General features: G+C 38.5%; 1 protein-coding gene across 4 annotated transcripts in view; it reads right to left on the bottom strand.

The window, feature by feature from the left end:
- Nucleotides 1-624: 624 nt before the first annotated feature.
- LOC126174842 (heat shock factor protein) overlaps nucleotides 625-17093 on the bottom strand; it is a 145185-nt gene continuing 128716 nt past the window's right edge. For 3 of the 4 annotated variants that reach the window (XM_049921226.1, XM_049921228.1, XM_049921227.1), the window contains one exon: nucleotides 625-3059. In XM_049921226.1, the coding sequence (XP_049777183.1) occupies nucleotides 2851-3059 (209 nt within the window). In that variant the 3' untranslated portion in view covers nucleotides 625-2850. The remainder of the gene's footprint in view (nucleotides 3060-17093) is intronic. The other variant, XM_049921229.1, reaches the window with a different exon arrangement.

Below are 17093 nucleotides of genomic sequence, written 5' to 3'. Positions count from 1 at the left end.
CTCGTGATTTAGTTAAGTAAACCCCTCAGCTAACAAGCCATTACAAACAAGAAACAGCCATGTCCACCAAAAAAGTATGGAGCTCTTTTATTAAAAAAGAAGAGTAGTACTACTACTGAAAGTCACACTGCGAATGTAAGAGGGATATTCATGCGGAAAGATCTGATGTATATGCCTTTCATGCTTAAGCTGCAGCATGCAACATCATAAGAGCCAAAATTAAGATGGCTGCACACTGAAATTTCCTTGAAGAATAAGGCAAATGTATGTTACGATGGTCGATGGTCTCCCCCCCCCCCCCCCCATTCCACGTGAAAGTCTTTACTGTGGATGCTATGGAGTGTCACAACAATGGGATTTGTTAGCTCATGATCATGAGGGTGTTCCTGATATGACCAAACCAAGTTCCCAAGTAGAGTTTATTTATGCGGAGTTATTTTGAGTAACAGTAACATCACACTGCCTCAGTTTATTTAGAATTAATGAAAAATAATTCAACTGCTCTCTCTTATTAAAATGTAAGAAAAAAATCTAAAGGACTACATGTGATATTGAATTTTAAATGTTGAGAAAAACATATGAACAAATTTATGTATGTACGGATGATGATAAAATAGATTAATGTAATGGATAGAGGCATTTATTACCAGTGTAGCAACACCAAACAACTCCAAAAATAGAACATGGTATGGCATAATTTTGTAAAAAAGGACAACACTTAAGGATGCTAAAGAATAATTTAAATTAAGTTTTTTGTGCCTGAATGCAGAATCCTTACTTATATTCATCTGAATTACAACAGTCATGGTCATTCCTACCGTAATGGATAAGATTTAAGTCGCAATTGAAACATCAAATTAAGTATTATGTTATCAACAGACTTTCAAGCAATAATCACTAAGCAGCTAAAATAAAATTTACTTTTTGGCTCTTTGCAAATATTAACAGCAAATTATGAATCTGAAAATTCCAGGAAAAAAAGGAGGAAAGGCAACCACTAACCTGTAGATGAATGGAAAGTGGCCCACACATTCTTATTAACTGGAGGAAAACACGACAAGCTTTTGTACTGTTTCTAATAACAATGTGCTCTTCACATACTAGTTCAAACAGAGAGAAACACAAATTTACAACTCTGCAGCCATGTGAGCTTCAAAGTGTGGTGTGATGTGATCTGTGTGTGTGTGTGTGTGTGTGTGTGTGTGTGTGTGTGTGTGTGTGAGAGAGAGAGATAAGAAGGGTGAAGGATCAAAAGCTTATGCAGTTTTCTGACCTATTAAAGTTGTTCATGTGCCACTTGTCATTAATCTGAGGGGTTGGTTAGCTTTCATGCTTTTTGTTTGACTGAGCAGTATTTAGTCCCTATACAGCTGATTTTATACAGTATATCAATGTATGTTCAGATCCTGAGACATTCAAAGCTTATGAGTTAAGATACTATTTGTTGTTACTTAAATGAACTATGAAGCAAGTCCTAAATGAAATCTGTGAAACATATTTATACCATGATACAAAATAACTTTTGTTACAAATTATAAAAACAAAATGTTTTATCAGATTCCATGTAATGAGTGGAAATTAACCGCCAATGCAATTCTACATAAACGTTGACGCAGCACATCATGTTGCATTACCTTGCTACATAATGCATGAAACTCATCAATATGAAAGAAACTATGTTAGTTTCTTAGTGTATCTTACTTTGTTGCTCTCAAGTGTTCAGTAAACTGTCTGTCATACCAGCTGCAGCAAAACACACACACACACACACACACACACACACACACACAGACAGACAGACACAGACCTCACTTCCATTGCAGCTGCCCCCCCCCCCCCCCCCAACACATAGTAAATACTTTTACAAATATATTAAACAAATACAGGAAATTATATTACATATATTTAGGTACAATAAGGAGATTACTTAATATTTAACAAATAACAATGTATTCTTATTTCATATGACCCCATTATTCATATAAGCAGCTTCTAAGAACCTGTTAATAACAAGTACTACAGCTTGATACTGTCACTTGTAAGAAGAATGAAATGATGACATACCTTGCTCATGACTTTGCTGAACAAGACTTCAGTCATTTAAAAATGAAACACAGAAAAGAAGGCTAAATGAAGCCTAATGTACCTCATATTTTTTGGAAAGTTAACAGTCTGGGCCAATGAAACACAAAAGAATACTGTCTACTTCACACTCACACATAGTATGATGAATGATTTTTGCTACAGTGTAAGTCTCCATTACAAGAAGAGGTCTAGAAACTTCGGATTATTTTCACTTAATTCTCTAAGGAAGGATAACAATATACTGAAGAAATTAATGCTAAAAGTTTGTGCCAATTAGAATTTTATGAAAATAAAAAAGTAATGTGTGTACAAAATTTCATTTTAGTGAAAGCGCATGAACAAGATATGTATTATACAAAAACATCCATGTTTTCACCCATGTAATTGTACATGCTATTGTCATACAACAGCTTTCATAAATACATATGTGCAAGTAGTAGCTCTGTTACTTCCAGAAGTATGAGTTTCTTTTTATACAATTATTTTTATTTACACTTTCTATGACCGTATCCAATACCAAAACTAGATTACAACATTAAATGCACATTTAAAAGCACAGAAGTAACACAGTTTCAATAACAGTCCTAGAACACTCAGCTGTTCCAGTAAACATTGTAGCTGGCTGAATATAATCGCTTATTCCAGATGCCATTACATTTGTGTGTATGTTTACATATAAAACAATATTTGTTAAATGTATAGCAGCTAAGATCACAATCTATAAATAATACCAGGCAGACAAATTTTACAAGCAGAAAGTAAAATTCATTGACATATTTTAGGGGTGTTCAGACTCTGCGGACTAGGCGTTGCTAGATCTGTAGTTGTGTTGGCTGAAGGTGACCCACTATTGAAGTGGAAGTCTGGTGGTGATCCAGGTAAAATCCATTCTTCCTCTGAACTCTGGCACATATCAGAAAAGTCTAAAATGTCCCCAGGATATGTCATTAACTCACTTCCTGAAACGAGTGGATCTGCCATAAGGAGAGGGGGAAAAAAAAAAAAAAGAAAAATCTTCATTACACATGTGTATTTAATCACAGTAATGTCAACTATAATTTGACTGCTTCAAATTCAGTAGTATCAAGTAACCCATTTAAAAATGACTACTAATCAACTAGAAATCAGTGACAGTAATGTCTCTGGAGCATTAATAAATTTCTTATTTGCACAAGAGTTGTTAGCATTACTGCTGATAAAACTGCAAATAATGTAAACATACCAAGATGGAGCAAAGTGATGTACAGAAAGACTTCATTAAAATTAAAATTTTGTAAGTCCATAAACTCTTAATGGCTGCACTTAACAGAGCTTGTGCAAAATGTGTAGTTTCTTACCTCTCAGTATGTTTATACTAACATACTAAAGAAACAATAAAATGTATCTGAATATTATTTGGCACATCCCTTTGAAATACGACACAAATAGCTTCAATTTATGAGATAAGATAGGAACTGAAGAGATGATCTCAAAAAGTTATTGCAGGAAAATGGCACCAGTAAGTGACTCATGTTTAGACAATGGAAACAATACCCGACTTATCTGCAGTACTGTTGAATGCAATGAAACACCATTTTCTCAAAGTAACAATATAGAACTGTCAGTGGGTGGTGGTTCTTTCCAAACAGGAAACCATCAAAGTAACAATCAAATGAAAATTCAGTTGACTACATTAGAAAATATGCAGGACAACCTTGTAAACAAGACAAAATTGTATACAGAAAATTTAAAATCATTATGAGTGGAGAAGCTTGGAAGAGATTGAATGCCAAATAGTTGAAGGTGCACAGTACTCATGTATTTAGAAATAGTTCAAAATATTACACGATGATTTCTACTTGTGCCTTTAGTTATCTATTTACACGATGATTTCTACTTGTGCCTTTAGTTATCTATTCTCCGGTAGCCCTGTGCCAGGTGAGACATCCGAGTTTTTATGCTCTTGTTTTCACTTTCCTTTACACATTAGTCCATAAAATGCAGAAAAATTGTAAGGTTGGATTGTAATAGTATACCTGTTTATGTTTTGGCGCAATTAACTTGGGGAATCCTGCTTAACTGTTCTGCTTTTCTTTCTGACAATTTAATTTGAGTGTGTCCATTCACTGTTACATTCATATTTCCAGAAATTAGCATAAATCTTAAATTTGTTTGATTTACAATCTTTCACACTAGTCAGTCATTTACATGCAGTTTGCACATAATAAAGTTATATTCTGTTGTGAGTAACATAATTTAATGGATACTACAGTTGAGTACAACAACTTGTACTTACAGGCATTACCTTGCCCCTGGTGGGTTACAGTCTAAGCTGGCTTGCTGTTCCTGCAGTTAATTTTCTTTTAGGTCCTTTTTTATTCCTGGCTTTATGGATCGGCTTGTGATGTTATGTGGTATGGGTATGTCCTCTGGCTGGTGGGTGTAATTTTCACTCCCTCAACAGATCACACCATCTTGTTGTTGGCCCGTGGTGGACTGGATGCCCTAAATCCCTAATAAGCTGATAGTTCTGACTTGGCATAAAAGGCCCTGGCAGACTGGTGGATGTGATTGTGCAACAGAGAAATGCCTGTATCCTCATGGAATAAATGTGTTGGGTATTTGCGTGGAAGGCATAGGGCAAGCTTGACAGCATGGATTTGTGCCCACTGGAGCATTTTGATATGGGTTGGGGCAGCATTGCCTCACACCACGACCACATACTCCAGCAGTGGTCTGACCACTACCAGATATAGCGTGATGCTGTGGCGCAAAAGCATAATTGATTCTGGGTTGAGGAGTGGGTACAATGCACGAAGGTGCCCCAATGTCCTACCCCTAATGTGCCTGACATGCGGAAGCTTGGTTAATCTCAAGTCTTGGGTTACCCCAAGGTACTTCCCTGTCTTGCTCCATGGGATGGGACCTCACATAATGGTGACAGGTGTCAAGTCTGGGGGCAGCATCCTCCTTGTAAATACCATGCCTGGCTTTTTGTTGCATTAAATTTTTAACGCCATTTTGTTGACCAGGCTCCTAATGCCTCGCACCCTGACTGGAGCCGATGGTGCATTGTTGTTGCATTCATACTCTAGGTATGCAACACAGTGTTGTCGGCATATAGTGTCAACGACATGGACACCAATCTCAGAGCGTCAGCTGTGTACAGGGAGTACAACGCATGGCCAAGGACTGACCCCTGTGGCACACCTACATGTATCAGCTACCTGGTTGATGTGCTGTCGTTAGTCCTGACATGAGAGGTCCTCCCTATGAGACAGGATCTGACCAGGACCACATGTGCCTTCGGGACCCCGAGTACAAACAATTTGTACATGAGCCGGTGTGCCACACGGAGTTGAAGGCCTTAGACATGTCGAGCAGTACTGTCCCAAGGTACTCTCAGGTCTCCAGGGCTCTCATGGCTTCCTCCACTAGTTGTAAGAGCTGGTGGGTGGTGGAGTGGCTGGGACGAAATCCGAACTGTTAATCCTGTAGCTGGTTTTCCTTTGTTATGTGACACATCAGGTGCCTGGCATATAGTCTCTTTAAGACTTTAGAGAGAGACGGGAGCAAGCTGGTAGGCCGGTAGTTCTCAGCCAGTCGTGGGTCTTTCTTTGTTTTTGAGACTGCTACCTCTTCTGCATGTTTCCACGTCGAAGGGTAGATTCCCGAGCACAGAACCGAGTTAAAAATGTCCGCTAAGGGGTGGTAGACCCCCGGCAGTAGAAGGAATAGCAGCATGTTATCGTCGCGTCCCACTCTCTTAGGGACGAGCATTTTAATATATGTGCCTACTTCCTCGTTGGTTATAGGTTCAATGACATCATCATCAGCCCCAGCCACCAGGAAGGTGGGCAGTTCCACAGCAACACGGTGGACGCAGTCAGAGTCGACGACGTCCTCCATTGGCCTGAAGTCTACTGTGAAGGAGCTGGCCAGGATGTCTGTCTTTGCGTCAGACTCGCTTATGTATTCCTGGACTACTTGGAGTAGAGGGATTTTCTGTCTGCGGCACAGGAACCGTTTTACTATCTGCCAGGTGCCGCCATCGTCAGGGGAGAGTGTGTCTACAAGGTCTGCCCATTCTCGACTACGGAACTCCTCGCCCACTACCTTGATTTCACACTGCATTCTGTTTAATCAACACTTCCTTTTGGGATGCTGCATTCTTTTCAGTGTGGCCACATTGGCAGCTCACAAAATTTGCCGACTGAAGAATGCCATTTACACAGTCACTCACCAGATTGTACAAATACGAGGGTTGAAATGTAAATAGTGGCAACTATTTATTCACAACCGATAAAAAAAAAGAGTTACATGTTTGCACCTGTTACTGCCCTTCGATGTAGTCACAAGCGTAGTGTAGAACCCGTTGCCAGCGATGTGGAAGGTGTAGTATACTGTTAGCAGAGGCTGTTCTGTTGATGGTGCGAATGGAGCGGTCTACTGCCTGTCGAATCTCTGGAACAGTTCTGAAGCAAAGGCCACCAAGTGGTTCCTTCATCTTTGGAATCAAATCAAAGTAACAAGGACTAAGTCCGGGGAGTATGGTGGATGGTACAGTACTTCCCAGTCCCATTGACTGAACAGAGCAGCCACAGCTTGCACTGTATGCACCCGCGCATTGTCATGCAAAACAATGGGTGGGTGGCGCAGAAAGTGTCGCCGCTTCTTTCACAAAGCTGGTCGCAGGTGATGCTCCAAAAACGAACAGTAATACTGTGCACTGACGGTCTGCTGCGGAGGAATGTAATGCGTTAGGATAATGCCATCACAGTCGTACATGACAATCACCACACTGGGGCTCTGACGCACTTTCGACTTTGGCGTCATTACAGGTCAGCGCCATTCATTGGATTCGCGTTTCAATTTTGGCTCATACGATGTGGCCCATGTCTCATCCAGTGTTATGATATGGCATAAGAAAGCCTCTCCCTCGCACTCATTGCACTCCAAGTGCATCTGAGCAGTGTCAAAATGTATCCATTTCTGCATTTCCATCAAGTCATGTGGAACCCATCGTGATGCAATTTTTCGCATGCCCAGGAGTTTCTTCAGGATGTGAAGCACAGTTGTATGTGCTAATCCAGTTTCATGGGCGAGCTCATGAATCGAATGGCATTGATCTTGTCTACTAACATGGCAACAGCATGCACTACTTCTTCAGAGACAATAGGACGACATGCCCGATGCATGTCTGCCACAGTTTGCAAACCTTCGTTGAAGGCTTTTACCCAATGTGCCACTACTCTGTATGCCAATGCAGATTCCCCACACGCTTCTTGAAGACCTTGATGACACTGTCATGCTGTATGACCTCTGGCACATTCAATCTTGATCCAACTCTGTTGTTCCTGTTTCAAAAACATAGTGACACCATTATATTAGACCGCTCGCTCACAAATGACTGCTTTTCCCTCGATTGTGTGCATGTCGGTGACATGGGACAGGCGAGTCCATTTGCTCGGAGGTAAGGTAGGTATGTCAACAACGCGTGCTATCAGTGACAATAGTAGATTCAATTGCGTAGTGTCTGCACAGTAGTGTTGCCACTATTTAAGTTCCAACCTCCGTAAATAATAAAACAGCACTGGCTGGTATTTTCTGCAACTTCTCTAAGACATCTGACACTGTGAATCACAGTATTCTCCTACGCAAAATGAATTTTATGGGTTTGCTGTCACAGTCAATCAAAGGACTATGTCATATCTAATGAAAAGAATGCAGAAAGTCATATGTAATTCAAGCAGTATAGTCCAGGAACATAATTCTGACTGGGGGGAAATCATGTGTGGGGTTCCCCAACCCTCAATCTTAGGTCCACTACTGTTCCTCATATATGTAAACGATCTTAGCATACAAGCAGAATTATTTCTTTTTGCAGGTGACACTAGTATTTTAATCAATCCAAGTGTACGTACTGAAACGGAAGAAATGGGAAACAAAGTTCTTAAAAGTATCATTGACTGGTTTTCTGGAAACGATTTCACCCTCAATTTTACAAAGACACATCATTTTAGGTTCTGCACATAGAGGTACTACATCAGTGATAAGAGTAACATATGGTGAGGAAATAATGAATAAGGTGGGAACTTCAGAATTCTTAGGGATCCATACTGATGAGAATTTAGATTTAAAAAAAAAAAATCTGATCTTCTAAAACAACTTAGTTCAGCCACATTTGCACATAGAATCATTGCAAATCTTGGGCAGCGACAAACCAGTAAGTTGACATATTCTGCATATTTTCATTCAATAACGTCACAAGGAATAATGTTCTAGGGTAATTCACCTTTAAGAAAGAAAGTCTTCATTGCACAGAAATATGCTGTAAGAATAACGTGTCGTGCTCACCCATCTTGTGGACATCTGTTTTAAGGAGTTGGGCATTACGACTATTTCTTCACAGTGTATTCGTTCCCTGATGAAGTCTGTTTTAAATAATCCACTACAGTTCAAAAGGAACAATGAGGTATATAGTTACAATACCAGAAGGAAAAATGACATTCATTACTCCACATTAAGGTTGCCTTTAGCACAAAAAGGGGTGCAGAATGCTGCAACAAAAAGTTTTGATCACTTACCCAGTGATATAAAATGTCTGACATATAGCACAGTAAAATATGATAACAAATAGAGAAAGTTTCTCCTGGACAACTACTTCCATTCTGTAGAAGAATTTCTTTTCTTGTTATGTGTGAAAGGTAGTAGGTAGGTGTTACTAACTCACATCTATTTTTACAGTATAGAAATGTTCAGAATGTAACCGTATGTACAAATTAATGCAATGCGAATGTAAAATGTCTTATGCTACATCATTGTGATCTATCATGCAAAATAATCTGTGGCATATGTAATTAACTAACTAACTAACTAACTATTAACTAAAGCAGAGAGCACATACAAAAGCAGTCACAGTACTACCATGTATGATAAATGATGAAGTATGTGATCTGTCAAATTCATTCATTCTTCATTATGTTTATCATTGAATCTGAAAATACTATGCAAATTAAGCTTACTATTTCAGGTATTTCAGTAATACAACTGATCCAAGTTTACTCATAATCTCATATTAACCCTCTAACAGCGGGTGATTTTCTAATTTTTCCATCCAAAATCATGGAGCATTTTTATTTGATAATCAGAATCGTTTTAGGGATAGAATTACAGGACTTTACTTTAGATTTGATTTTTAGTTAACATTTAACATAAATAACGTTGGAAACAGAAAAATCATATTCAACATTACACAAGCAGAATAAACTTATTGATTAATGTTCTGTGCATTGTATGTCTTAAAGGAAGGTTCTACACACAAGCCTAGGAATTTGGATATGAATTGGTGCCACAAGAAGGTGTATGTGTAAGTATATAAGTGAAATTGGAGAATGTGTAAAACACAGCTCCCGTGGCTTTAGGCAGGAAAATGGCAACCTCCAATGTTTCGGAGAAGAAGAAAAAGATCTGACGGGAAAATAGCAGTCTACAATAATCCAGAGCAACAGAAAAGTATTCGAGCGGAAAACTGCAACTTGCAAATAGAGCAGAAATTACATATGACGTGTAATCGCAGACGACAAAAATTGTCCAGAAAGAGTGGAATGCACACACCCATGTTGCCTGTGGCTGGAGGGTTAAAGACAGATATATAGTGACTCTACTGTTTCTTCATTATAACGTCTACTGTCATCATCACAAGCATTTTCTTTGATTTTCCAGCAATTGATATATCTACCTAGGTTTTGCTGATTTAATCAAGTCAACATGAAGGGAACTCGAGTAGTACCGCAATATGAGCCTCCCAGCATATTTTTTACAAAAATGCAATTTAACAGAGATTTACTTAGCACAGTGGACAATCAGTTATAATCAAGAAATATGACAACTGAAAAAAGGATAGTGGCATTTTGATATAATTCTATTGAACTCACTGCTCTTTACATAAATCTGATTTCAACTGCGACCACTTGATCTATTTCAAGCTGACTGCTTCATATGAAAACTCTTTTGCAAACAATAACCTAAAATTATATGTAATAAAAGTTGGTTCTGATTTAACACAAGACACACTATCAGCTACAACATAAATCTACTTGAAATTATCCAGCCCTTTCCACATCAATCTTTATATTTGTTTCTACTTTATCAACCTTCTTTGTGTGGTTCAAGTATTTGTATTTGGTTTCTCTTTCAGAAATTATCCCCAGATTTACTTACATGTATTGGATTCACTACCAGCTCTTATTCACAGTAACATAATAGAATTTGGTGGTTTGCTACCCAGAACTAATTCTGCAAAGCCTGACACTCTTTTAAAAAAGCCTTTTGAAGCAATTACAGTATTTCAATTGAAAAAAAAAATATCAAAACACCTAAAATCGGGTGACTAGTTTTCCTTAAATGATGACACTTTAATTACTATCAGTTAGTTAAAAGACAGAGAAAGAATCATTCTCATAATTCTTTTCCTAGGCAAAATTTAATTTCAGTTTTCTAATCCTCTGACTGAATGGAATTTCTTGAGATACGTCATGACAACATTCTGTTTGATTTTTGTCCCTGGCATTTTTCTAGTGATTTTTATTTTTGTATTTTTTTTCTCCCTTTCAACTCCCATTCCATTTGGTTAAACCAATATACAATAAACATGATTTGCTTGCAAACAGAAATGGCAGTTTGTGAGAGACTCCCAATGTCATCTGGATCTACCGAATTATTTGTATAATTGTTCATCAGCGTATCTTAAAATTATATTAAATTTAAATTGATTCATAAGACACATTGTAATGCTGACAGAGGTCTTGTATGATGCCATGGCAGTGATGTCACTAGCCACAACATAAACGTGTAACCTCAGGTGAATGTGGGTAACTGTGGGGAAAGTACAGGGTTATTACAAATGATTGAAGCGATTTCACAGCTCTACAATAACTTTATTATTTGAGATATTTTCACAATGCTTTGCACACACATACAAAAACTCAAAAAGTTTTTTTAGGCATTCACAAATGTTCGATATGTGCCCCTTTAGTGATTCGGCAGACATCAAGCCGATAATCAAGTTCCTCCCACACTCGGCACAGCATGTCCCCCATCAATGAGTTCGAAAGCATCGTTGATGCGAGCTCGCAGTTCTGGCACGTTTCTTGGTAGAGGAGGTTTAAACACTGAATCTTTCACATAACCCCACAGAAAGAAATTGCACGGGGTTAAGTCGGGAGAGCGTGGAGGCCATGATATGAATTGCTGATCATGATCTCTACCACCACCGATCCATCGGTTTTCCAATCTCCTGTTTAAGAAATGCCGAACATCATGATGGAAGTGCGGTGGAGCACCATCCTGTTGGAAGATGAAGTTGGCGCTGTCGGTCTCCAGTTGTGGCATGAGCCAATTTTCCAGCATGTCCAGATACACGTGTCCTGTAACATTTTTTTCGCAGAAGAAAAAGGGGCCGTAAACTTTAAACCGTGAGATTGCACAAAACACGTTAACTTTTGGTGAATTGCGAATTTGCTGCACGAATGCGTGAGGATTCTCTACTGCCCAGATTCGCACATTGTGTCTGTTCACTTCACCATTAAGAAAAAATGTTGCTTCATCACTGAAAACAAGTTTCGCACTGAACGCATCCTCTTCCATGAGCTGTTGCAACCGCGCTGAAAATTCAAAGCGTTTGACTTTGTCATCGGGTGTCAGGGCTTGTAGCAATTGTAAACGGTAAGGCTTCTGCTTTAGCCTTTTCCGTAAGATTTTCCAAACCGTCGGCTGTGGTACGTTTAGCTCCCTGCTTGCTTTATTCGTCGACTTCTGCGGGCTACGCGTGAAACTTGCCCGTACGCGTTCAACCGTTTCTTCGCTCACTGCAGGCCGACCCGTTGATTTCCCCTTATAGAGGCATCCAGAAGCTTTAAACTGCGCATACCATCGCCGAATGGAGTTAGCAGTTGGTGGATCTTTGTTGAACTTCGTCCTGGAAGCGTCATTGCACTGTTATGACTGACTGATGTGAGTGTATTTCAGGCACGACATATGCTTTCTCGGCTCCTGTTGCCATTTTGTCTCACTGCGCTCTCGGGCGTTCTGGCGGCAGAAACCTGAAGTGCGGCTTCAGCCGAACAAAACTTTACGAGTTCTTCTACGTATCTGTAGTGTGTCGTGACCATATGACAGTGAATGGAGCTACAGTGAATTTATGAAATCGCTTCAATCATTTGTAATAGCCGTGTATTCACAAAATCGATGGGTGTAGCAAGCAGACACTTTGATAGCTACATATGTAATATTTCAGTGCATTACAACTGTGTTATTGTTTTTGTACTTAACAATGATAAATGAACATTACACAAAGTTTAGTTGTTTGTTATTTATAAAGTTAAAAAACACTCCAATTGAAATGTGAAGCTGTGGACCTGCGACCCTGGACAACTAATAACCACACAATAAGTAAATCCACATGAGTTGTGCATCTGAGAATTTGCTGATGAAGTTTGTATTTTATAAACTAAACAACAAAACATAGAGAGCTCAGCACACCCTTTTGTGGCACAATTTTTATTTAGAGCTCACAGCTGATTCCTGCTTCAACGAAATATCTGCAGTGCTTGAAGAAGAATGATTTTTTCAAGACATTCAAATATTACAGAAAGTGAAGAATTGCTTAAGCCTTGAGGAATATCTCCTGAATTTCTGCATGATGTTATTGCCATAAATGATTTTATGGCTTCTGCACACATCACTTTGTGAGCTACCTAACAAAATTGAACAAGTATTTTTTTCCATCAGAAAATGGTGAAATATATCATACTTTATCACCTGGGTAGGACTCACTACTAAATTGCAAGTGTATAATTTATTTGTATATGTTTCAATATTTTATTTTTTTTCATAAATTATATTAAGTTGTTAACATAATGGTTAAACATTAACTTGCATATGTAAGTTATATTTTAACAGTGAATTACAGTTTATTATAATATTATAACTGAAAGGGAGCCACCAGAACAGATTAGCAAATTTAAGTCCATGGGCAGTACTATCACTGCAGAAGAGAAGAAGGAAGAAGGAATTATATTTAAAGCAGACGGAAGGGATATTAAAAGGGACAGATTAGCTGTATATAGATGTTACTACATCCCAAAATTAACCTAAGGATGCAAAAGTTGGACAGTGAGGAAGTGAACAAAATAAATCTGATCTAAATAGTAGATGTGAAATACCTCTGAAAGATTAAAAATAATATTTGGAAGGGGACAATTAAAAAAACAGCCATATAAAAAATTTGTAATGCAAATAAACAGACAAAAGGGACAATTAATAACTACTTCTGTAATTTGACAAGGAAGAATATATTTTTACTATTAAATAAGGGGGAAAAAAATTAATTTAGTACCTGTCAATTTTGAAAAGGGCTATCAGCAAAACTCAGGCACGACAAAAAATCTAACAGTTTTCAACATACTCCAGCTCGATGAAAATAATTCTTATGGGCTACAAAATACAATAATTCATGCATTAAAAACAGGACACTTCAATGAAAACACATCTACTTAGACCACAGGCCCATGATTTGTAGATGAACAAAACAATCTAGAAGAAATACATGATAACAGCAGCGGGTGTGGTGAACATTGATTTGGAGCATACATTAAAAGGGCTTTCTTGATAAATTAAGAAGATATGTGATAACTGGAAAAGGCTTTACACAATAAAAGTTGTTTAACATAACACAGACAAGAAACAATATAATACACACTACAAATCACATTCTAGTTCAACTTTTAAAGTGACACTTGTGGCCTTTTTAACTTCCTGCAAAAAGTCTTGAGAAAATGTTTTGTCATAAAAGGGACCAGAACTCCTGGGCTTCAAAACAGAATCAGAAATTCACTGTACATGGATGAGCTGAACTCTGTTCTATTTTTCTTCACACGGCTGAAAACACAACCACATTCTGCACTGCTATGGGGCATGGTGAGAATAGAGAGCATTAATCTAGAAATTCAGTTATATTTAAGAAGCCTATCAGTTACACGAATTCTTGATATTTGTGCCCAACTGGAATCACTTGCAGCATGTTCATTTGCTGCCAAAGTGTCATCTACCTGAACAGCTGTGAACTGCCTCTGAAGCTCATTCACCACCTGAATTGTAGTATTATTCCCTTCCTTGCATAACATGATACAAAACTATTCCAAGAGAAAAGGAATGGAAGAAAACTGTGTATATTAAATTTTGTCTAATGTAGCAACTTGAGGATGCTTTAACACACCATCCTTGAGTGGAAACTTGTTGATGATTTAGTCACAGGGAGTATAAAAGTAGTTTCTCACTGATGAAAAGAAAAGGGATTGAGTCAACGGAAGTGACCAATTCTGTCTGCTTTGACCTGTGACGTAATGGTGTTGAGGGGTGTGACGTCATTATGGCGCAGAGTTTTTGAGTTGGTTGAGTTTGTAGATGTTTTGTTGTTTGTTTTATATGGCAAAAGAGAATTGTAAGAGCCATAGAAAATGCTGCATCAAGAAGCTCATGCAAGCCCTTATTCAAGAAACTACATATTCTTCCCCTACCATGTCTGTACATTTTACAAGTAATCATATTTGTAAGGAAAATATTAGAAAATAGCAACAATCTTGTGTCAACTAACCAGAGTATCCAACTGTATAACACAAGGAGAAAGCAGGACATTCGTATTCAACATGCACACACAACACTAAAACAGAATGGACCACTGCAAACAGGAAACAGACTATACAATAAGCTACCTACAAACATTAAAACAATAAAAGACACTTCAAAATTTAAAACCGCTATCCATAAATATTTATTGCAAAAATGTTATTATACTAAAAATGAATATCTTGAAACATAAAAAACATCGAATTACTTGTGTTAAATATAATGTATGGAAGCTGAACCTTCAGTTGTGATAAAATTAAGCCTAAATCAATGTAAATATTATAGTAAATCACAATGACTTGTCCAATATCATATTGCATACCTTGTACAACAAATGACCAAAAGGACCAATAAAAATTTAATGTAATGTATTTGATGGTACCATCTGGTGGTGGATGTGTGTGTGTGTGGGGGGGGGGGGTTTAATTAGGTCTGATTAGTCTGATGTTTGTTGTGTGGAAAGATGTCTAAATTCTTTTTACTGCTTATAACAGTGAAGTTCACAAGTGTATCATTATGTTCTGAGATGGGTGATGCCAAGATTGATGCCCCCCATGAACCATGGACCTTGCCGTTGGTGGGGAGGCTTGCGTGCCTCAGCGATACAGATGGCCGTACCGTAGGTGCAACCACAACGGAGGGGTATGTGTTGAGAGGCCAGACAAACATGTGGTTCCTGAAGAGGGGCAGCAGCCTTTTCAGTAGTTGCAGGGGCAACAGTCTGGATGATTGACTGATCTGGCCTTGTAACATTAACCAAAACGGCCTTGCTGTGCTGGTACTGCGAACGGCTGAAAGCAAGGGGAAACTACAGCCGTAATTTTTCCCGAGGACATGCAGCTCTACTGTATGATTAAATGATGATGGCGTCCTCTTGGGTAAAATATTCCGGAGGTAAAATAGTCCCCCATTCGGATCTCCGGGCGGGGACTACTCAGGAGGATGTCGTTATCAGGAGAAAGAAAACTGGCGTTCTACGGATCAGAGCGAGGAATGTCAGATCCCTTAATCGTGCAGGTAGGTTAGAAAATTTAAAAAGGGAAATGGATAGGTTAAAGTTAGATATAGTGGGAATTAGTGAAGTTCGGTGGCAGGAGGAACAAGACTTTTGGTCAGGTGAATACAGGGTTATAAATACAAAATCAAATAGGGGTAATGCAGGAGTAGGTTTAATAATGAATAACAAAATAGGAGTGCGGGTTAGCTACTACAAACAGCATAATGAACGCATTACTGTGGCCAAGATAGACACAAAGCCCATGCCTACTACAGTAGTACAAGTTTATATGCCAACTACCTCTGCAGATGATGAAGAAATAGATGAAATGTATGACGTGATAAAAGAAATTATTCAGGTAGTGAAGGGAGACGAAAATTTAATAGTCATGGGTGACTGGAATTCGTCAGTAGGAAAAGGGAGAGAAGGAAACATAGTAGGTGAATATGGATTGGGGGGAAGAAATGAAAGAGGAAGCCGCCTTGTAGAATTTTGCACAGAGCATAACTTAATCATAGCCAACGCTTGGTTCAAGAATCATAAAAGAAGGTTGTATACCTGGAAGAATCCTGGAGATACTAAACGGTATCAGATAGATTATATAATGGTAAGACAGAGATTTAGGAACCAGGTTTTAAATTGTAAGACATTTCCTGGGGCAGATGTGGATTCTGACCACAATCTATTGGTTATGAACTGCAGATTGAAACTGAAGAAACTGCAAAAAGGTGGGAATTGAAGGAGATGGGACCTGGATAAACTGAAAGAACCAGAGGTTGTAGAGAGTTTCAGGGAGAGCATAAGGGAACAATTGACAGGAATGGGGGAAAGAAATACAGTAGAAGAAGAATGGGTAGCTCTGAGGGATGAAGTACTGAAGGCAGCAGAGGATCAAGTAGGTAAAAAGACGAGGGCTAATAGAAATCCTTGGGTAACAGAAGAAATATTGAATTTAATTGAGGAAAGGAGAAAATATAAAAATGCAGTAAATGAAGCAGGCAAAAAGGAATACAAACGTCTCAAAAATGATATCGACAGGAAGTGCAAAATGGCTAAGCAGGGATGGCTAGAGGACAAATGTAAGGATGTAGAGGCTTGTCTCACGAGGGGTAAGATAGATACTGCCTACAGGAAAATTAAAGAGACCTTTGGAGAGAAGAGAACCACTTGTATGAATATCAAGAGCTCAGATGGAAACCCAGTTCTCAGCAAAGAAGGGAAGGCAGAAAGGTGGAAGGAGTATATAGAGGGTTTATACAAGGGCGATGTACTTGAGGACAATATTATGGAAATGGAAGAGGATGTAGATGAAGACAAAATGGGAGATAAGATACTGCGTGAAGAG

Source organism: Schistocerca cancellata, chromosome 3, assembly GCF_023864275.1.
Source record: "Schistocerca cancellata isolate TAMUIC-IGC-003103 chromosome 3, iqSchCanc2.1, whole genome shotgun sequence".
Lineage (NCBI taxonomy): Eukaryota > Metazoa > Arthropoda > Insecta > Orthoptera > Acrididae > Schistocerca > Schistocerca cancellata.
Note: the sequence above shows the minus strand (reverse complement) of the source record. Positions and strands in the feature narration are given on the sequence as shown.